Source organism: Paramacrobiotus metropolitanus, unplaced genomic scaffold (genome assembly GCF_019649055.1).
Source record: "Paramacrobiotus metropolitanus isolate TYO unplaced genomic scaffold, Prichtersi_v1.0 Parri_scaffold0000036, whole genome shotgun sequence".
NCBI lineage: Eukaryota > Metazoa > Tardigrada > Eutardigrada > Parachela > Macrobiotidae > Paramacrobiotus > Paramacrobiotus metropolitanus.
Genome location: NW_026570256.1, coordinates 1160890 through 1183298, shown reverse-complemented (window position 1 = coordinate 1183298; position 22409 = coordinate 1160890). Strand labels below are relative to the sequence as shown.

The 22409-nt window shown below is 42.3% G+C and overlaps 5 protein-coding genes and 1 long non-coding RNA gene across 7 annotated transcripts; all 6 read right to left on the bottom strand.

The window, feature by feature from the left end:
• Positions 1 to 7849: 7849 nt before the first annotated feature.
• Positions 7850 to 9882, bottom strand: LOC129589655 (uncharacterized). Its single transcript, XM_055484489.1, has 2 exons — positions 9349 to 9882; positions 7850 to 8997 (listed from the first exon to the last, which is right to left on the bottom strand). The coding sequence occupies exons 1-2, from the start codon at positions 9832 to 9834 to the stop codon at positions 8080 to 8082; spliced, it is 1404 nt and encodes a 467-aa protein (XP_055340464.1). The 5' UTR covers positions 9835 to 9882; the 3' UTR covers positions 7850 to 8079.
• A 487-nt stretch (positions 9883 to 10369) lies between these two features.
• LOC129589654 (uncharacterized) lies at positions 10370 to 12396 on the bottom strand. The gene is made up of 2 exons (XM_055484488.1): positions 11802 to 12396; positions 10370 to 11518 (listed from the first exon to the last, which is right to left on the bottom strand). The coding sequence occupies exons 1-2, from the start codon at positions 12336 to 12338 to the stop codon at positions 10604 to 10606; spliced, it is 1452 nt and encodes a 483-aa protein (XP_055340463.1). The 5' UTR covers positions 12339 to 12396; the 3' UTR covers positions 10370 to 10603.
• A 377-nt stretch (positions 12397 to 12773) lies between these two features.
• On the bottom strand, positions 12774 to 16706 carry LOC129589653 (neprilysin-4-like). Of its 2 annotated transcripts, XM_055484487.1 has the most exons (11): positions 16239 to 16706; positions 15821 to 15982; positions 15607 to 15693; positions 15295 to 15473; positions 15052 to 15141; positions 14190 to 14846; positions 13916 to 14084; positions 13479 to 13598; positions 13202 to 13395; positions 13044 to 13141; positions 12774 to 12959 (listed from the first exon to the last, which is right to left on the bottom strand). In XM_055484487.1, exons 1-11 carry the CDS (start codon positions 16444 to 16446, stop codon positions 12911 to 12913), a joined length of 2013 nt encoding a protein of 670 aa, XP_055340462.1. In that variant the 5' UTR covers positions 16447 to 16706; the 3' UTR covers positions 12774 to 12910. The 2 variants fall into 2 exon arrangements, with proteins under 2 accessions (XP_055340462.1, XP_055340461.1); XM_055484486.1 differs by having other exon boundaries at positions 15052 to 15473.
• Positions 16707 to 17449: 743 nt separating this feature from the next.
• On the bottom strand, positions 17450 to 18571 carry LOC129589664 (uncharacterized). Its single transcript, XM_055484500.1, has 3 exons — positions 18364 to 18571; positions 18064 to 18183; positions 17450 to 17878 (listed from the first exon to the last, which is right to left on the bottom strand). Exons 1-3 carry the CDS (start codon positions 18422 to 18424, stop codon positions 17688 to 17690), a joined length of 372 nt encoding a protein of 123 aa, XP_055340475.1. The 5' UTR covers positions 18425 to 18571; the 3' UTR covers positions 17450 to 17687.
• A 573-nt stretch (positions 18572 to 19144) lies between these two features.
• Positions 19145 to 20349, bottom strand: LOC129589665 (uncharacterized). The gene is made up of 3 exons (XM_055484501.1): positions 20085 to 20349; positions 19806 to 19901; positions 19145 to 19520 (listed from the first exon to the last, which is right to left on the bottom strand). Exons 1-3 carry the CDS (start codon positions 20140 to 20142, stop codon positions 19339 to 19341), a joined length of 336 nt encoding a protein of 111 aa, XP_055340476.1. The 5' UTR covers positions 20143 to 20349; the 3' UTR covers positions 19145 to 19338.
• A 1022-nt stretch (positions 20350 to 21371) lies between these two features.
• On the bottom strand, positions 21372 to 22196 carry LOC129589713 (uncharacterized). Its single transcript, XR_008690651.1, has 4 exons — positions 22082 to 22196; positions 21928 to 21994; positions 21694 to 21831; positions 21372 to 21625 (listed from the first exon to the last, which is right to left on the bottom strand). It is a non-coding gene; the product is annotated as an uncharacterized LOC129589713 (long non-coding RNA).
• Positions 22197 to 22409: the final 213 nt, after the last annotated feature.

The following is a 22409-nucleotide window of genomic DNA, read 5'->3' as shown; positions in this document are numbered from 1 at the left end:
GATACACTAACTTATGATAAACCACGTGATAATACTCCCCATGCAGATAATAACTTTTGAGAGAGAGTACTTGAGACATTTGGTTGGCTGACAAAAATGCCAACTGATCAGCAGAAATATATCAAAATTTAGGACCTCGATCTCTTGAGTGTCAAATATAATTGTGAGCAAAAATGCTACACCGGGAATTGCGGTTGCCTAAAAAGTCGAACAAATCCAGGCAAGTATCCTCTGTCAGCGCATATCTGGCCAAGCTGCACACGCGAGGCTGGTTTTGGTTTCAGATACTTACAAAATGTTTGTCATATACACGTTGCATGATATTGGTACAGTGTTTTGTATAATGCAGCCGTCGTTCTGAGCACTCAGCTCAATTATTGTAGCGAATGGTTATCCGGTCGGCTCACCATCGGACAAACCGGCAAAATTGCACTGGCCTGAAACCAGACCGGTAATGGTGTCGGATAAAATTTTGGCAGAAATTATCCTAGGTACGGCAGTATGCCGGCAAAAATTCCCGAGCGGATAATCGCTCGTCGGACACACGTTAGATTCAGAAAACGTCCATGATAAATTCTGCCAGTTTCTCGCTTGCATTTTGCGAGAATTTGATTGAGGCCCGAAATTTCGTCCAGAAATTGTGACTGGACTAGGTTCAGGCTGAACAATTTGCGGCTTAACGGCCAAGCAGTCTATTGGATGACAGAGTCGACTGGTTAATTTTGCCGGCTACAAACGACTGCGGTTTTCGCGCCTGTGTAAACCGGATAACGTTGCAAAAGCGTGCTTGCGGACCCTGTGCATTAAAAGTTATGTTAAAGATATAAAGCGGCCATTACAATTAAGTACTGTATGTAATTCGTTTAATGATTACAGTAGATGATGATATTAGTTTGCTTGCATGTCTGTTGTGGCACTCACTGGCCAAGGCCATTGAAAAAGTGTCTGGAGTGGAATTTGTACAGCTTCACGTACAGCTTAACGAAATTGTCGCACATGCAAACAAATGCTTGTACAAATAACTATTGCGTACGTATAAGGACGATATAATTTATCATATCCATCATATCTTAATTGCATCATATTATATCTAGATGTAGGTATATGATATGCGGATTATATCTGTTTTTTTCTTTAAGGGAAGTGGCCCGGTACATGGTACCAAATTCGTGTACATGCACAAAATCTTTCACTTTCGCGCACTCCCAAACCCTTTTTCTCTTGTTTTAAGACATTCTGCAGCCAAATGATTTGTATACACTGGCCTGAAAACCGTTTGCGCGCGCAACATCCGGTTCGCGAGTTATGGCTGTTAGAAAATTCCAAAAAGTTTAAATGCATTTAGGTATACCAAAAGTCTCATTATGGACCGATCTCTTTCAGATTTTGCACGTAAATGCGCATAACCACGAAGATCGTTTTTACACTGATCCAGACTTTCACGATTTTTTTCAGATTTTAAAATAAATTTTAAAATTTTTGAAATTCATTTTAAAATTTGAAAAACATGCTAGAACAGTGGATCGGTGTAAAAACGTTCTTCGTGGTTATGCGCATTTATGTGCAAAATCTGAAAGAGATCGGTCCGTAATGAGACTTTTGGTACACCTGAATGCATTTAAACTTTTTGGAATTTTCTAACAGCCATAACTCGCGAACCGGATGTTGCGCGCGCAAACGGTTTTCAGGCCAGTGTATACAAATCATTTGTCTGCAGAATGACTTAAAACAAGAGAAAAAAGGGTCTGGGAGTGCGCGAAAGTGACAGATTTCGTGCATGTACACGAATTTGGTACCATGTACCGGGCCACTTCCCTTAATAAAGATCGAAGCTCCTAATATTTTTAAAATGATCATGCCATGGTCACGAAAACATATATATATTATGTACTGTCTGATAATGTTAAAGAGCTAACAACCAACTTAACGGGTTACGTAGAACCTTTAAATCACCAAGTGGGTTTGGTATATCTCATACGTAATTTTTCTCGTCTTATGACTGCTCTGTGCAGATATGCCATATGACGCACATAAATTACAGATTTGCACACGCAACACACGTTACAGATTAAACACATACAAATTACAGATGTCGAAATTTTTCCCACTAGGAAATGTGTGTTGCTGTGAGAGTGCTCATATCTGGCCGCACACGCTTAGTCATGGCGTACATCAACGTTGTATCTGTGGGAGACAATCAACTAACAAAGTCGTTCCAAATTCGAATTTACCGCCCATTCGAGATCAGTAGTGAGGCTTCTGAAGGAGTTCATGAGCAACTAGTATAAACGATACACAAATGGAAAACGTCTGCAAAATGCAATTTCTCGTCATCGCCCGACTAGTATACAATACTAGTTAATTTCTTACCGCCACAAAGAGATGTCGCGTAGCGTAAATCATATGCCAACCCTGCACAACGATGTCCTGATGTTTGCTTTTATGCATAAATAACTTAAGAATTCTTCGTAGTTTGCTATCCTAAAGACGAAATCAGACAAAATTCATCAGTATGCAGCAACATATCCATAAAATTAATCACATAAGCAGAAATCTAATTTTTTGGCTAAACGCACCATTTACAGCTACTTACATACATACGTACATTCTCGTTTTGTAGAATGGAAATTGTCGCATCTGCATAATCGCATAGAACTTCATGTGTATCCATTGCCTACAAAATACACTGTTTTGTTGCAAATCCATGCAGTATTCTAACTGGCTTGTACTAATAAAAATACACTTGGTCATCACCGCAGTTTACACTGTAGAAGCCACTGCGCTACGCAGTTACTCAATGTTTAAAGTAAGAATACTGTAATATAACTCTTTCTACACTTTCAATGAAAGTTTGGATTTAATTTGCGAATTTAGTTGCCTTTTAACAAGCAAAATGAGCAGCTTGCTTTCTAAACGTAAGAAATCAAAAACACTGACGTGTTCATACATCCGGAACAGCGGAATGAGGAAGAATCCGGCACATACAACTAGGTTCGCCGTTATCAGTACTTCATATACAATAATCCACATATTATCCAGCATAAATGTGCTGTTCAGCAACCAGTTCGTCATGAAGGATACAAACGCCAGAAAATCAAAACTATACGCAAGCGCAAAAAACAGCCCCAACGTATCGTTAACACTCCGACATGCGGCCACAACATCCGTGTGCAAATGCAGTAAATCCTGCATACTCTCCGTAGCCTGTGCAAGGTCATGCGGCATTTTTATTTCGCGGCGGATTCTGTCATTAATCTGTGTGACACAGGCAGATAAAATCAACGCACAGAAGATTAGCACGATGGAGATCTGTATGGACAGGATGTACGCCACTTCCATGAACACTTCATACAGCACCACTTGCGTCCACACCGGAAAGAGCTGGGGCAATGGAGCATACAGATTTCCTTCTGTCCACGTTAGATTCAGCTGAAGGAAGGCACCCTCCCAGTTGAAGTATTCGGTTGCGCATAGGTACGCCACACTGCACACTGATAATAAATTTATCTGCCATTTCCACCGATTCCAACAGCGATCCGCATTGGGACCATCAAATGCGCGACCCACAAGATTTTTTAGTTCGTACATTAAGTTTTGCAGCTGGTTTCGCTTGAACGCAAAAGCGGTTAACGGAGCCGCTGCCCGGAGACTCAGTGCCAGGAACGGCATGGCCAGCACCATGTCCATAAGGAAACTGCTTTTGTGTCCGTTGCGTACAACCGGGCCCGGTGGAAAAAGCCGGCAGTAGGTCGAGCCACCAATCAAACCGACTTGAAACCATGCGCCACAGATGAGAATCAACGCAGTCAACGTCATTAGCAAGCGCCGGTACTTTCCCGCATAAGATTCTGGAAGAATACCAAAACATTTTAACAGTTTCATCGGAACACAGACTGCTGTCTCCATTGCATTCTTGGTTGGTTTTTCCTCCAAAGTATTATCCCATTTATAGCACGACTCCATTTTACAGATCACAATGTCGCACGGTGGGAGCATATTGTGGTTACAAAAAAAGCTTTAAAGCATAAATGCCGCTTGAAGCTATTGGAACACCGCAGCCTGTGGCGATAACACCTGGTAATCAACGCTGATCACTGGTGTGCAATATGTACATTCTTGATGAAATTAAAGTTTTCCAGTGAGAGTGTGCGGGCAGAGCAGTGCACTAGCATTGCTTTTGTCCATGAAAAATTTAATTTCGTAGTCAGCGACAATGACAGTGGGCGTAGGTACATAGTGACTTTCTGATTCAATACGTTTAATTGACCCGTTTTATTCGTGCATAGCGCTCTGTTCATTATTTCATAATACCGCACCATGATTCAATCACGATAAATGTAATGTTGTTGGAACAGCTACATAATATTAATTTAGCAAATCGACTACAAAATGTGAGAACCCTTCAGTTACACTAGCCGCCCAATAAGATACAAAATTAAATTTATAATTAAAAAAGGCTTCCTTCACTTTGGTATGATATTCTGTGTATAGCGCGCCCTTGGGAATATATTTCTACGAACCACATACATATCGAATTGCTGTGCAGAAAGGTTTGTAATTAGGTGTACATTTCCGTAACCGCGGCAGGACGGCGCACATTCCGGTTGGCGGCTTTATCGATCAGTGGAGCAATATTGCGACAAACAGAAATTACGGAAACAAACAAGGCACGATGTAATCTGCGATGTAATTATCACCACGTTATTAAAACTTATTTTGTTCGCCGACATCATATTCTACTTTAAATTAATACTGCTTGCTACATGTATAAAGCATAAGCCTTTCTAGTAATTCAATCATCAATAAAGTTGTCATAATGGCTGCCCGAAATAATACTTCAGAGATCTCGTACAATATTACACTCTACAATGCTAATGAAATTTCGCCCGATGTAAAGATAATCGTGACCTTTATGAGTGTACTGGCAGTGGGGACCGCAGCTTATAACGGCATAATTGTTGCGACGTTTCTGCGATTTCCGAAGCTTTTAACACCCTTTAATGTGTATGTATTCAACTTATCGACGATCGACTTTTTCATAGCCATCATTGTTATGCCCGGATACATCCTCCGTACGTTGAATATTTTCCTAACTTCGGCTCTATGTTGGGCACTACTTTTCATGAACGATTTAATCCTTATTTCTCAGTGCCAAGGAATGCTGCTGCTCAGTTGTAGCCGGTTGTGGTCTTTGGTATTGCCACTTTCTTACAAGAACATGGCGACAGCTCGGTTCGCCGGGTACATCTGCGCCGGATGCTGGATTTTGTGGGGTGCGATTTTGCTGCCCTATCGAATTATGGAAAGAAAGTATAATCAGAACACCGCCACCTGTCGCTCGAATTTCGCTGCCGATCTGGTTTATTCTACATTTATTGAGTTGGCAGGATTCAATATTCCTGTCATCTTGGCTTTGGTTATCTATACGTTTATTTTTGTGCGATTATTTCAAAGAAAGCTTAAGAAACGCAGAAAAGCGAAACCAGTGAATTCCGACAGCCAACCAAAAACTGGTAAAGTTAAAAAAACTTACTGTATTTACAAAAATTTTGCATTGTTCATACCGCTGTATACAGAGTACACTACAATAATTAGGTTATTTTTCGTGCAGATTTTTAATCCCATAGAGCACGTTAATAGAGTACGGAATGGGTGCATAATACCGAGTAATCCTTTTGCTTGTATAATTTGTATAATTTTTCAGAGATTGCGCCCAACGAAGCGACTGTTAATCAAACGCTCACCAAACATACATCATCCCCACTAACAGGAGATACGACACGTTTACCACTACCAAAACATTCCGAAAGCGAAAGTACACGTCATTTACAGCTGTTTGGACTACTGGCCGTTTTTGTGCTGGTGTGCTATATGCCTTTGATTATCTACATTCTTTTGGCCGACTTAATTCATGGATTCTATTACCCCAGTGTGCGAAGCGCCCTCACATGCCTGGAATACGCTGCGTGCATACTAAATCCTTTAATTTACCATTCCAAACTGCCAGAACTTCGAAAGAATGTGCGAAAATTACTGAAAAGATAAAGATTTTTTGTTTGCTGTTTCCGTATGGATTGAATACGATTTGTTCTGTTTGTTTAACTGCTAACTGTATCAAATATTTTTCCCCTTAAAGACACAAGCTTTTGTAAACTATCGTTATACGATATTGCGACGAAAAAAATAAAATTAATTTTAAGCACAGTCAACAAGGCAGACGTGCCGTACCAATTTACGTAATGAACACGCGCTGGTTTATTATATGAAAGGGGAAGAGGAAATCGGAGATGCAGCGGGGAGAGCCCCAAGCATCCTTAATTTAGTGATATACGGGTTGATGATGCCCTGAAGATCATTTTCCCAGGCGAATGCGCCGCCCTTTCTATCAATAATAAAGCTAATAATCATCAACAGCGGTCGGATATTTCACGGTACGACGCATTTGAAGATATCAGGTTGGTGCTAGCACGTTCTCCTGTCCCAACGTGAGGTTATGATGACAGATTCCCTTCCGGCGCTTCCTAATGCTACAACATTTTAAGCTGCTATTAAACAATCCTCTACGGTCCTTCACTAGATGTGTGCACAAGGGCAAATCGGTTTGCAAGTTGTGATCAATGAACGCTAACATTACTAATTTCACCGGTAGCCAGTGTTTATCATGGGACCACTCCAGCAACTTTCGTATCTTCCTTACACAATGGTTCACCCTAAATATCCTCACTGTACTGACCAGCGGCATAAATCTGATTGTGTTTTACCGCTGGAAACAGAAAGAACCGTATCTACTTTTACATACCGCTTTATCCGCCGCGGAATTCTTATGCAGTTTTGTCAGTTTCATTGGGACAATTTACCGCGTCGTCGATGTTACACTGCGCTTCATCCTCCTCGCCAAGATTGGCACAGCGGTGCGTGCTGCTAGCGGCCCGTTAATCAACATCCTAATTATGCTCATTAGTGTCGATCGATGGGCATCGGTGGAATTCCCGGTTTTCTACCGAAATAAAATTTCCCGTCGGGTAATTGTTTTCGGTATCTGGTTAATTTGGATCGGCGTTGGTGGCTTCTACTGCATTCTCTTTGTTCTCCTGGGAAACTCCATTCTCGTGGTCACGTGCCGGGATATCGGGCAACTGGTCTGGCGCGACCGCACGTGGATTGTTTTTTACAATGTTCAGTTCTTCGTGACACTGGCGCTGATCGCTGCTCCACAGTGTCGCACGTCGTGGATCGCCTTGCGTATGAAGATGCGTGTACACCGGCGCCGAGCGATTAACCCTGACAATCATGGCGAAAATAATCAGCTAATGAAGAGTGTTGTGCGCAGTGTAGCCGCAGGATCGGCCGTGGTGATGACCAATGTTGTGTGCCAGTCGGTCGCCCGGTTGATATATTTCTTTGCCATGCAGAATGGGCTGCTGGGTTTAACTGCTACGATGTTGTTTACCGCGTTTGACTGCCTCAAAGATATTATGCCCTTTTTTTATTACGTTGTGTTTTTTCCCACTTTTCGAAAGAATTTGAGGGGAATTTGCAAATCAGCAAATGTTACAGTCCCTACCCGTAGTGTCATGTCTGACTTCACGACACGCTGAACATTCTGTTTATTAGTTTAAGAATGAAATAAATACAGCCTGAGTAACATGTCCATTATTATAACCATACAAGGACAAACTGCACGTGCGCTTGTTGGTGACCATAATAGTATAATTGCAGGTTTTCTTTGTATCACTGCTTTTAACACTTATACGTATACATTATAATTACTGTTGGAAGTGAAACTGTAGCTGTTACCTTTCAAACCTCTGCAAATAAAACGAGTAGGTACCTTGTATTTCAAGCGTGTTAATTTTTTTAACTTGTTTCACTGACAATAAGCTGAACGAGTTGAACCTTAGAGTCCTTAACGGCTGCACATATTATGTTATTAAAACATAATTCCGAAATTAGAAATATCTCTGTTATGCACAAGAAATCGGAAATAATTAAGTATTGCAACGTTACGATTACTGTATCGGTATATCACGATATGAATAGTGATAACCATTTACACCAATTACGTGAGGGACATCGAGTCTACAGTTTGGAAATATTGTTCATAATTTCTTGCAAGTTATTAGTCGACTTCCCGTCAGTCGCAGACGCCTTTCTGATTTGCTTGGACAGTCCCTGCGTCTTAACAAAATACGGGCTATTGCCATCTCCTCCATCCTTCCAACCTCCAACTTCCTCGATGATCTCGGCAATCTGTCGGACCGGTGTTGTGCTGGACTTCATCCCGGCCACCGCCATGCACTTTCCTATTCCGCACTGTTCAACAACCGACGCATTGTAATTTTGGTCACCGAACATTGGCCAGGCGACCACCGGCACACCGTACGCTACGGCTTCCAGAGTGCTATTCCATCCACAATGGCTGACGTAGACACCGGTGGCCTTGTGCGCCAGGATCTGCTTCTGTGGTGCCCAGTGCAGAATCAAATACGGTGTTGCAACCGTGATGGTTTCCGCCGTAGAACGAATGAAGCGTTCATCTAGCAGATTCTGCTGCGCATTCCGCAAAGACCAAATAAAGGGCCGTTTTAACGATACCAACGCTTCAGCGATTTCCGCCAGCTGTTCGGCGGACGGAACTGCCGCAGTGCCAAACGAAAAGTACACCACGCTGCGATCATCCTGTTGGCTCATCCAGTCACCAATCCGTTGGGATAACATGTCTTCCGGCTTTCCCTCCGCTTCCGGTAACAATGGTCCAATGAAAGTCAGCGGGATCTTCTCGAATTGGGGGTAGGCCCGGAGCATGGCATGGGCTTGAGGCTCTAGTTCATCGCAGGAATTAAACAGGATACCGGTTACCAGTGTGTGAGCTGGACCAAATTCTAGTTGCCAGGTTTTTAAGCTCTCCGCTACCATTTCACAGCGGTTGATGGTATCGTCTTGTCCACTGAAGAATACCTCATCAGGAAGTGTAGGGGTATTTGCATTAATGGCGCTCTACAATTGACAATTTGCTTTTGTACAAATAGCATTCTAATCTGCATCTTAATCAAAATGCAGTTCCGTGTACGAGTTCTTTATAAATTGCTAACAATTCATTTCTGTTATACTCAGTCGATCATATCGGCTAAGAAAAACCATCCAAAGGCAAACCATTCAAATAACAACGTTCTCATTTCCCGAAACTGTAACGCATTTATGATTTGCTTTGCCGTAGAAGCATTGTACGTTGTGTACATACTTCGAGAACGTCGTATACGCAGTACACAGATACACACCTAATACGGGCAGATCTACTGTCATCAAAAGATGTTAAATAAAACAAAATATTAGAAATTTCCATCATACCTGTAAAGCGAACAAAGTCGCCGACATGGGAACGAAACCATAAACCGGAATGCTCCGTTGTTGACATGTTTCGATCGGCATCGGCATGGATAGGTCGCAAAACACCCCATCTACCGGAGGTAGTTCCGACGTCTTCTCATTGTCAGTGGAATCCCCTCGGATACTGAGGCTGTTAATAAAGTCTGCATAGTGCGGCCGGGCATTCCGCAGTTTGGCCAGGAAGATTTGCAGGTCTCCAATGTGGACGTCCAAGTTGTAGCTGAATCCATCGTCGAAGACGTAGGTACCGATGGGTTTCGGTGGGAGAATGCCGCGTTCCTTAATCTCATCGTATCTGTGACTGGACAAAACGAACGTAACATCGTGGTATTGAACGATCTTTTTCGCTAATTCCAGAGAAGGGATGTAGTGACCAAAGGCCGGTAGAGCGATGACGAGGATATGCTTTCGGTTGGGTACGTTAGGCATTTCTTTGCCGGCGGCCATTGTGCTTGCACGTTGGTGCCTCGTCAGTACTGATTACAGTGCAGACTGTGTACATCAACATGTGAACGGCGGCAACATGTTTTCTCCAGACGAGTGTCTCAATAGCTTTTTCAGTCTTATCTGACGTTATCTTCAGTGTTCGTTAATACTTAGAAATGGACTATTGTTTTCTATTATTACGATTAATCTCTGCAGCTGCTTAATACTGCTCGACATTTTATAGTTACACAACTTACACGTGATTTTACTGTGGATCTCGCCGGAAATATGTGATTACAACATTTCAGCGGCACGCTTGGTTTCTTACTGCGGTATACCCTTTACAGAAAGCAGCAAAAACATACTAGAAAAATTATTTATGATGGGCGGCAGCTGTAAGCAGCAATAAGATGTAGCAGAAAAATCAAATTTCGAGGAAATTAAGTACGATGTATATTTCCAACTACGATGTATATTTCCAACTACGATGTATATTTCCAAGTATATATATAGTTTCCGATGTACATATATTCCCAAGTACGATGTATATTTCAAACTTGTTCAATTTCTTTTTTGTCTATTACAAATCATGCACCCACTAAGAACAATACAAAAGTTGCATGCTTTCGGAAAACGAGTTGATCCAATGTCGTTAAGAATACGGAAAAGTGCCGCATAGCTTCCGGTATTCGATGACCAGATACGAGAATAAAAGTCATTAGTTTTATTTTTACCACGCGCAAACAACTAGTAAGGCCTGCACTGTGGTCTGTAATGCTGCTAACCGTATTTAAAATTCAGCGACTTCCTGTAAAACTTTTTCCAAGTTACTAGTCGACTTCCCGTCGGGTCCACAGGCCTTTCTGGCACTTGCAGCAAGTTCCTGTGCCTTTCCCAAGTACGGTTTCTTTGGCTTTCCTTCATGATTGCAGCCGCCGACCTCCTCGATGATCTCCGCAATTTGTGAGGCCGGTGTTGTGCTAGACTTCATTCCGGCCACCGCCATACACTTTCCCATTCCGCATTGCTCAATCAGCGTCGCATTGTAGTGCTGGTCGCCGAACATTGGCCAGGCGACCACCGGCACACCGTACGACACAGCTTCCAGCGTGCTGTTCCATCCACAGTGACTGACATAGACGCCGGTGGCCTTGTGTGCAAGGATCTGTTTTTGCGGAGCCCAGGGCAGAATCAAGTACGGCGTCGTATCTGTCATGGTTTCCGCTGTGGTACGTATGAATGGTTCGCTAAGCAGAGTTTGCTGTGGGCTCCGCAAAGACCAAATAAACGGACGCTTTAACGATACCAACGCCTCAGCGATTTCCTTAAGCTGTTCGGCGGAAGGCACGGCAGCGGTACCGAACGAAAAGTACACCACACTGCGGTCTTCTTGTTTGTCCATCCAGTGTTGTAGCCGTTGGGATAAAATGTCTTCCGATTTTAAATTTTCCAGTGGCAAAAGAGGGCCAACAAATGTCATGGGGACCTTTTCAAATTGCGGAAACGCTTTAAGCATCGCCATTGCTTGCGGCTCCAGTTCTTCAAAAGAATTAATCAGCAAGCCGGTGGCGAGTGCATGGGCGGGACCGAACTCCAGCTGCCAGGTTTTCAAGCTTTCCGCTATCATATCGCAGCGATTGGTGGCCTCGCCTCCGCTATAGAATACGTCGTCGGATAGCGCGGGAGTGTCTTTGTTAACGGAGCTCTGTAAATTTTTGAAGAACGAACTTCAGCAACGTTTAATTTGTAAGTAAAAACACGACCGCAACCCCTACGGGTGGTAACGTTTCGTTACCCAGTTTACTGATTTTTCTAAATTCTATTTAGCCAAAGCAGTTTCTTGGATCCAGGTAAAGACAGAAGCAATAAACTGTAGAGAAGAAGATTTATTTGAAAGAGCCATGTGTAGCAGATCGGCATCTGTCTAACTGGTGCAAACAACATAATATTGTCACAGATTTTACATCGTCAAGGGTACTGGTTTTTACCTGATGGGCAAACAGGGTGGCCGAGATGGGAATGAATCCATAGACTGGGATTCCCCGTTTATGGCATGCTTCGATGGGTGTCGACATGGACACATCACAGAACACGGCATCAACCGGAGGCAGAGGAGCCGTGCCGCTTTCCGGATTTCCTCGCGTACTGAGGCTGCTGATAAAGGCTTCGTAACGGGGCCGGGCTTTATACAGCGTCTCCAAGAAAATCCGCAGCATCCCAATATCATTGTCCGTATTGAAATTGAATCCATCGTCGAATACATAGGTTTTAATGGGTTCAGGTGGAAGGATGACACGCTCTTTGATATCATCGTAGAAATGGATAGACAGAATGAACGTAACATTATGATACCGGACAATCTTTTCGCTAGCTCCAGAGACGGGATGTAGTGGCCGAAGCCTGGTAGAGCCATGATAAGAACATGCTTCCGAATGGATTGCTTGGCAGTTTCCTGACAAACCGCCATTTTTGCATGTACAGTGGTCTGGTGAAGTTGTGGTGTTTGTGTGCAACGTCCTGCGCATAAAATTAATGATTTTTCCCAGGTTTCGGTCTAGTTGCGTCTTGCGGCTGTAGCAACATTGAACGTTATCTTTTGTGCCATTCTAAGAAGTCCGGAGACTCCGGACCTTGGCCTCGATTGTTACTGTCTTACAATCGCACTCGTGAAAGTTTCGCGAGCGCTGTAGCTGTACATGTTGAAAACAAACGGAAAGCTTCCAGTTAATCAGGTTTGTTAATATTGATATACGAGTAGTGTGATAAACTGAATACGATATTTGTACTGAGCCATTACCCTGGATGTTATCAGACCATGTCAATAATTTATAAATAAGCTTTTACACAGTAAAGAAATCGAGCCGATAGCCAAACCGGCGAACATTCACTGCACTGTGCGCTCAGAGCGGATTGTACTGTATAAACTCTCAGTTAAAAATTTACAGCAGCAAATAGGCATATTTATTAAGTATATGTCACCACACTCCTTTATCCACAGCCAGTTTATCTTTTTCCTGGCAATTGAAAACACGGGGAAAATCTGGACTGTTAGCAGCCACACCATTGGCACGAAATTTCACGGGGCTGTGTGGGTCCATTAACAAGAGAAGCTTTTGCATTTCGGGCCGGTAGTTGCCACACCAAATCTACAAGAGTCATTGGTTGCATTGCGATGCAACTTGCTCTGCAAAGATTGAACAGTTACACAAAGTCACTTTCTTACGGCTTACATGGCCAAATGACAGGAAAAACACTTGTTCGATTGATTCACTTTCAAATCCTGGCAGGAGTTGATCGGGCCCCTATCCCGGGTACGCTTCCGGTACGCCTAAAATGCATGACCGGAAAATGCGGAACTGTCTTTGTTATTGTCGAAAAAAAGATGTACTAGAAGTGCTGCCTTGAATCCGCCGCTATCAGCGATATTCTCGCCTTGTGTCAGATTCCCGTTTATATTCATCCCAACGTCCGAGCGGTACGCGTCGTACTGATGGACAATTCCCGCTGCTCTGTCGTCATATGCTTGTCGGTCGTCGGTTGTCCACCAGTTCTGTAGGTTGCCGTCTTTGTCATAAGTAGAGCCTTTAACAAAATTAACCGTAACACAACTGCCAGGTTTTCGAATGTTAATTTAAATACATAGTTTGACGGCGTTCTCTGTTGACCTGTATCGTCGAATCCATGAGTGATTTCATGACCAATAACCGCACCCAGACGGGCGTAGTTGACATAATCCGGTATGTCGGGATGGAAAAACGGGGACTGGCTTATACCCGCCAATATAGCTGTAAATAATAATTAAGCAACCGACTAGCTCTCCTTTGATATGTGTTAAAAGCATGATTATTTTTTAAATATCGTGACGGCTGTCTATGCACCACAAAGTTCCATTAGAATCAACGAGCCGCGTAGTATTGTGGCGGCCTAAATTGTTACTTATGAACACATGCCGTTCACACCTTGAACCGTAACGTATTGAAAATTATTTCGGGGATTCCAAATCATCACAGCGCTGGTTTGAAAGCTTTTCACTTGGAATTGTATCCACATATTTCATAGTTAGGAAGAGTTTTCATAGTTATGACAGTTGCTGAAAACTTGCCTAAAGCATTGGTACTTGGTTCGTAGAACGCATTGACCTGAGCAGTCGGGGCCATTCGATCAATCAACTCTCGTCGAGAAGGAGCTTGCACTAAATAACGGATTTGCTTCCTCATTTCCATCGTCCTGGCATAGACCGACAGATCGAGCAGCGAAGCGTTCAAGTTAATCTGCAAAATCCCTGAGGTAAGTAACTCAAAATGCGTGACGTACACGATGTCGGCCCCCCGAAATTGCTACAGTCCGAACGTTTTCGTGGTGCGATACTCTTGTACCTCGTTATAATCAGCATCAAGCTGGGATGTATCGAGAAAAAAGTCCGGATACAATTCGTACTCCTCCATGTTACCCAATTTTGCCAACGCCTGATCTCTCGTTGCGGCCTGCATCCAGGTGGTATTGGTAATGATCTCACGGAATGCCTCCCGTAAATCCTTCACCATCTGCTGTACGCGTGTGCGGGCTTCTTGTGGAACGATTTTCTCCGTGTACAGTGCACCCAACGGTTGGGAAAACAACTGGCCGGCCGTATCGATGCAGTCTTTCCAGCGCGGTGGCTGCTGCGCCTTCCCGGTTATTTTCCGCTCGAAGGCTTCAACAAACTCTCGAAGAACTCGAGGCAGTATGTCGTTATACTCATATAACAACGTCCATCCGAGGTAATTTATCAGGTTTCGCTGAGCGGTAACGTTGTTCTCCATGCCCAGTAAACGTTCGTCGAGTTGGCGGAATGCTTCTGGATTTTCGACGTACACCGACAGCTGGCCGTTGATTTGGAAGGTGGAGTTGTAACCGGTAACCACGCTCTGCAAAAATGCTGTGAAATTCTTGGCGAAGGCAGATTTTGAGAAGTAATCAGCCTCCAGCTGCTGGATGGTCATTTTACGAAAGGATAACTGTGCATTACGTAAAATAACGTTGGCTTGGGAAATCTGCAAAGATAAACTATTGGTAAGCATAACAAGTTCCGAGAGCAGTGTTCGATGAGCAAGATCGCAGTAAAAACTAGTTCGCGAAAAAAAGCGCTAACGTCCAAAATGTACTGGGTTTAGTTTAAAATACTATTTCGCGCTGTTGTGCATTACTAAAAGAATTGTTGCATAACCAAGTTTGCGTTGTAAATTAAACGAACTTAACATTGGCCAGGAAAGTCTTCCATTCCACAACACCTTGCGCGTCACTGCCGATTCGGGTTTGGTTGAGATTTGTTTGCGGAGAACTGCCGCGCTGTACAAGCGCTTTGATCACTCGGTTTATCATCAACAAGGTTCCTTCAATGTGGTCAGCTTTCGTTGTGCTGTTGATGATGTCTTTCCCAAACCCGTGATTCAGTCCCAGATAAACCGCCATTTCCGTTGATTTCTCCAGAGACGGACTCACCGACAAATCCACCAAGGGATGTACAGCGTAGTAGATGGATAAACGGCGTAAATAATCGGCAAGCGGTTGGGTTGCGCTGTAATTCCACTGACGTGATGTAACTGCCGGCCACTCGTAAACGGCGTTTTTAAGTGCCATTAAAATAGGCTCCAGTTCGTCGGTTTGAAACTGCTGCTGATCTTTTAATAGATTACAATTTATTTTGCATTAATGAATTTTAATAATCAATACCGCAAAAGGCTTATTCTGCATATCAGAACCCATTAATTTGTTTTTAATATACCAAGAAAATCATCCAGTGCCTTTTCTTACCTTCGTTTGTTGCGCAGAGCTGGAAGAATTTTCGAACCGCTGTTTTGGCTTTAGACGGATTGAGCTCCGTAGTTTCATTTAAAACACCTTGAAAATACATATATGTCGCTATCACAGGATGAGCAACGCTATTTTCTAAAATTTCGTTAACTATGTTTTGGTAACTGGAAAGTCGCTGTGCTTTTACGCTTGTTACTTGTTAGCTATGTTATACCAAGAAGCTGTGTTTTCAGCACATCACCCAACACAGAAAATGTTGATACTGATGCTTTATCAGCTGGCAAAGGGTGGGATTTTATCCAGTTGTTACACGAGTATGCAAAGAAGTCATTGCATGGGTCAACGGTTTTATCGATGGATGCCAACAAATCTTTCGCTAAAATCGAAAGTAAACAGTAAACGCTCTGTTGACTCTCCTTGACGTATGTTATAACGGAACTGTTAGAGTTGATGATATCATTGTTTTTCGAAAAGGGCACGTAAAAAATAATAGACTCTTGCTGATATCCCTTGAATTCCGAATTTTATGGCATTAATTTATAGAAGCAGGAAACGGAGATTTTGGAGCAGGAGATTGCAATATGTAACAAAGACCGTTATCAATGACAAAACCGTTCAGTTAATTAACTTACCGGCGCGCGAGCATGCTTCAGTCTGGCACACATTATTCTTTATGGGTCCGTCGGCGTCTTGGTCTTTCACTTCCTTACTGGGAATCAAGCCGGTTTTGTTGTCTTGGATCTCCTCAACCATATGGCTCTTTTCAATGCCCGATATGATCAAACTCAGCATCATCGCACCAGACTGAATAAAGCCCAGGATTTCGTTCAGAGAAACCATAATACGGTTTAATATCAAAACCCAGGAAAATAAACCGGACAAATAGCCAGTATGGCTGTATAAGGAGTCCGAAGCACGGCCGAACAAAATGTACGGCCCAGCGTACTAGCTAATTAATATGCATTCAAATCGGGCACTTGCCGCTGCGCCAAGAAAGTATGAGACTATGAGTTACGATTTGTATATTAACTGACATTAATGTTTAATGCTGGAGCTTCCTCCACTGGCATTTGTTCCCAGTGTTTGACTAGATAGCTGTTTCAACGTACTTTTACTTTTGATTGTATGGTTGAACGGTACCCATAATAATCATTTTGGCTGAATGTACGCTTTTCACCTGCGTGGATACAAAAACCCCGCGCCGCCTTAATCGCACAGATCCGTGTCGGATATGTACATAAGGAGATGGTCTTACGTTAGCGATGAGTGGAATGCTTACTGCATGTAAATCATTTACACCGAAGATTACTACTCGTATGTTGTTGATATCAAATTTCCGCTATTTACGGGGTATTTGCAGTGCTCAACTGGTTTATACAAATAACTTTAATAAAACACGGTAAGAGCGCCATATGTGCACGAGTACGGCACGCAGCTTGTGATTGCTTTCCCTTATACTGGGTACATTTCCATCCAGACGGGACTGAATCAAAAGCTCCGTTTACAGAGAAAGGCTTTAAGTAATTGGATATTCCAAGCAGTAAGATGTACTGATATGTAAGACGCCGCTATGTGCAGACGACAGTCTGACGACTTGAACGCTTTGAATGCGATGAATTTGCATAATTTCCAAATGCAGTAAGTTGTTATTGTGCGCTGCTAGCACAGCTTTTTTGCTCACAAAAAATCCGACTATGCAGATGCTCGAGATTTTCAACAAAACTGACAATTATTATGATGTCGCCTGAACGAAAAATCCAACGAAAGTATGGGCTTCAAGAATCTGGAGGTTATTTTTGGTTGATCGAACTTGTTTACTTTCGGTACAATAGCTTTGCTAGAACCGTTTTCCAGTTTTTTTGCACACAATGTGTGTATTACAACAACTTTCTGATTAGGTCTTGAGTAATATTTTCGGGTGCTTACATCGTATGTACAGGACTGTACAAAGTAGATAAAATAAATGCGGTAGGAGAACTGCAACTTCAAGCTATGGAATTCACTGCATAACAAAGTATTTGCGCACCCATAAAATATAACGGTAAATTATTAATTGTACAAATCATGAAGTGTGCTATTTTTCACAAAATTCTTTGTGTGAAAGTCATGACAATCAAACTACAAACAAAACCGAAGACACCCAGTTGTCCGGCCTTGACGGCTGAGTTGCATAAACTGCTGTCGCAATAGCACTTTTCGTTGGTGTTCGCCGCTCCCGCGCTGCAGCCCAGAATTCTGTTGTTGCGATCCATGCATCCCTTCAAAATCACTTCTGTCCAAAAGAAAAACAATCCTTATTGCATGACCCCAGACAGTACTCATTTAAATTATTAAGTAATCAAAAGATAGATTAAGTTGCTGTAAATGAAACTGTGGTACATTTAAGCACGTAGACTTATTACTAACTATTCTGTTGGCAGCGAGCTCTACATTTTTTACAGAATAATATGTACTAACCTGTGCTGTTTGGTAACGTTGTTCTGTCCCTATAGCAAACTTCGTTGGAACCAGTGCATGTCGTTCGATCCTGGTTCTTTATTTGCGGCAAAATATAGCAGTCGAGGGCGCTGACTTTGCCTATATTGTAGCAATAATTTACTAAAGAAATACCCTTACATTTCGAACGATATTAGTACACATATTACCTAACACATCCAGAAATAACATTGTTTTAACGGAATACTTAAAGCAATGCTAAAACACGATCGACATGTTTTACAGTACTACAGTGTTTGATTTTGAAAACTAAAGTCTTACCAAAAGCGTTGAAGACCAAGCAGAACACAATTCCGACAGCAAAAAATGCAGTTTTCGTCATTTTGGGAACGAGTCCAGTAAAACTAATAATACTAATTAACACACTCAGTGGCAGATGTGCAATGATTTGTGGAGGGTCGGTAATAATCAAGAGTCTATGATTATTATTTGCTGCTAATGGAAAACCCCCTTGTATGGTGCTTGAGGCTACGTATGAAAGTCTCTTTCGAAGAGCTTCAGAACACATTTATATGATACAGCAAATTTAGTGGTATACGGTAGCTATTTTGCCGCAGTATACTGTGTGTATTTGACATACCCTACAGCGTGTAGTGTGTATTTGACATACCCTACAGCTGTTTTGCCGCAAACAGTGTCAGGATAACTTTTTGCTATTTCGCCGCACTGTAGGTAGTAGCACAGAGACTGGTAATACATAGAGAGGACACGCAATATTTTGCAAGTGATCCAGTTTTTGGTTCAGATTAAAACCCCCTGTCTACATGCCAACCGCCCAATTATCGGCATTAAGACCCCCTGTCTACATGGCTACCGCACAAGGCTACGGTGAAAAGTGCTGCAGTCTGAACCGAAAACAGGAACGCTGCGTTGCAGTGAAATTCAGCTTTGTGTCCTCTCTATGTATAGTAGTCTCTGTGGTAGTAGAATGAAACGATATCTATCTGTAAGCGGAAATGCAAAATGAGCGTAGAGCATATATATATACTCGTACCTTCCAGATTATTAAGACAGCGATATTGAACCAACTACCTAGTTTAGCTTTTTCATCGGCATTGGCAATCACCAACTTGTTCAAACAAACACCTTTGTTAAAACAACACTAGTGTAAACAATTATATCTACAACAGCAAAAATTTTGTTAACAATACGTTTTCTCTGTAATGGGCGTATTTGGGCACGAGATTGTAACAATCAAGCATCATAATAATCCGTAAATGCGGTAAAAAGAAACTCTTAGCTCCACGATTTTGTCATCGAAAGGACGCCGATAAGCAGAGTCAACAGCCAGGCGAGTTGTATTTTACGGGTTGCGGCGGCGTTGCACAGTTCCCGATTGCAGTAGCACATCTCTGTTGTGCCGCTCATGCTGCAGCCCATGGCGTTGGTGGTATACATACAGCCTTTCGTTACAACGCCTGGAAAAATAATTTGAATAAGATTTTATGTATTATTTATACCGGCCAGAATGACCTTGAGAAAAATTTGAAATCATCGCGCCACCGAAATTGCTTCTGACAGTGATACACTGCCAAGTTTATGCAGCATAATTTTGGTAAAGTAAGAGACGTCGAAGAAGGGCAGAGAGCCATAAATATATTAATTCTTTCCAGGTCTTTAAGCACAACTGATGAAGTGAACGCACATGAATTATACGGAGCACAAAAATAATTACTTTTCAAATCGCTATACAGAGCCCGTACCTCCCATTGTCGAAGAGGTGCGGTATTTGTAGCACACTTCGCTTGGTCCGCAATTTAACGTCGCCAACGTTCCATAGCACTGCAGCGCCGTGCACCCTGCGAAATTATAAGTGTAGACCAATTATTGTACAACACTGCCTGCAGATTTTAGTCCACTGATTAGCTAATAAGTCTGGATGAACTGCCATAGATACATAAAGAAGATATTACTTTGTACATGCAGGTACAACTTGCTGGAGATTTACTGGCGGCTGGAAGCCTGGAAGCGGCTGCGCTTACCGGAAATGAGCAGCACGAAGCCGATCAAGCAAGAAACAATTACTGTTAACTTGCCCATTTCAAGCAGTGTAAGTTCAGTGTAAAATCTGGAGTATCCTTCAGAGAAAGAAAAATGAGCAAAATCAGGCAAACAGCGGTATGTTTGGGATGAATTAAATCATTATGAGCTGCTCCGTTTTCAGACGAAGCAAACTGGTGGAACGTTAAACTGGATTTTTCATCTGTGCCTCATTAAGTTCGGCAAGAAGTGTGCGGCTGCATTTGTTTTGTCCACTCAGGCGGAAAAAGGCATAACGCCCAATTATGACCAGTATGATTTCATTCCCTGGCCTTATCGAGTTATGCCGCTGGGTTGTTACATGCAGTGTTCGTCCAATTATTATGATCTGCCGTGTAGCTGCCATAAAGCGAGGAAATGTATACATGTCGGCTGTTGCATTTAATGATTTTATTCGGGGTGATTATTGTTCACGGGAACAACATTCAACGGCAGAATGCGCGTTTACGGCTTTGGCTGACTGATCCGTTATTATTGCCGATAGTATTACCGTAACTCCATCTTCGCCATTGGTTCTGGTATATCAACGTATAAGTTTGCTGTCACAAAAATTCTTTGTGCTATGATATTTGAACTGTATTGTGGATACAATGCACGTACGGCGCAACCGGAAGTAAAGAGGAACTCAGTACAGATATGCAGTCAGGAACGGTACTCGTACAAAGAATGTGAAACCAAAAAGCCAACTTCGGGTGGTCGGTTCGCGCTTCAGAATATTTATAATTAAAATAAATTAAAATTATTAAAATAAGTAAAATAAAATTATTAATTAAATAAATTAGGTAATAAACAGCCTGCAACAGGTACGAGTACGCGCCTGTTGACAAAACTGGTTTCGAATAGAGATGGTTTTGTTTGCGCTGTACGAGTATGCTTTAAAACGAATCGCGCACTTCATTTGCACCTACTGTCTATACTTTTTATCCAAATGTATGCATTGTACAGCAGGTAATGATGTATAGATCCCACAAAAGTGAAATAAACAACAATCTTGAGCTAATTAATTATTGCTTCTCATCCGCAGATTGCTCGATCCTTAATTATACTGACGCCACGTCTTAAGCATGTGTTTCCGGTTATGACTTGAAAGGTCCGTTCAGTTTGAGCTGATAAGATTTAATGATTAATTTAAGGCTCATTTAGTAAGTACTAATACAAACATCTGCACAAAATTCAATCATCCAAGTGCACCTGATAATATTCTGCAAGAAATAATTTTTATTCGGCACATTATACTGATCCATAGCTGGACGTTGCAGCACACTGCGCGCTAAACATTATACGAACTAAATTTATTCCTTGATGATAAATATGTAGAAAAGTAGAAACAGGCACAATAGTAATGTTATCCAGGATTGGCTGCTACGATATCCTATGTTGCAGTAGCTGCGGCTGCAGTAACACCGCTGCAGAACATTGCCGGTCCATTCGCAGCCGGGATCCCGTGTTCCTTGTGGTAAGGTGCAACCTTTCTGTATGGTTTCTATACGTAATATTAAAATTCATAAGATGTGGCAGCGACGCTGTATGGGGTAATGAGCAAACAGATACCTAAAAAACCTCCAATCACTTCGCGATATTTATAACACACTGCATTTGGAGGACAGCGAATGGCGAATCCGCTCCTCCACGTAACAAACATCCGCGGTGTGGGTGGTAGATGGTAGCAGTACAGAGTGTGTGCTGTCCCTAACATACAAAACCCGTTTCTTGACCTTGTGCCGGTTATTAGCCAAAATATGTTACACTATTTGTACTTTTGTACGACTAATGCCGGTTTCTTACGGGCTTGATAAGATAACAGCAGGATGACTGCCGGCAGAAATATATCCATGATCGCTGGGAAATGATACTGGGAAATAATATTGAGATTTCTGCGGTGTGCATTTAATAAAGTAAACGCAAAAAAAATCCTGGAAAAGCCGGAAAATTCTCGTACCACTTTTAGGGGATTGTTCCACTGACTCGAAGGATTTCTGCATACGGTTCTTTATCGTGCGATTGGGAAGTGAACCGCATCCATCGGATCTGTAATTAGTATGTTACTTCTGGGGTCACTTGGCTAACAGCCTTGAATTGTTGACCATCAGCAAACGAACCTTTGTTTTCATTTTTGAACCAAAACCATCAGGTTAATTATATAATTAATAAAGTAAGCCAGAATCATAATCACGACGTATTGTTATTGCGGTATTATGGTATGCCTGTTTTGTTATCTTGTTTATTTTATAAGATTTTAGAACGTGCGCTAGTGTGTCAAATTGTGG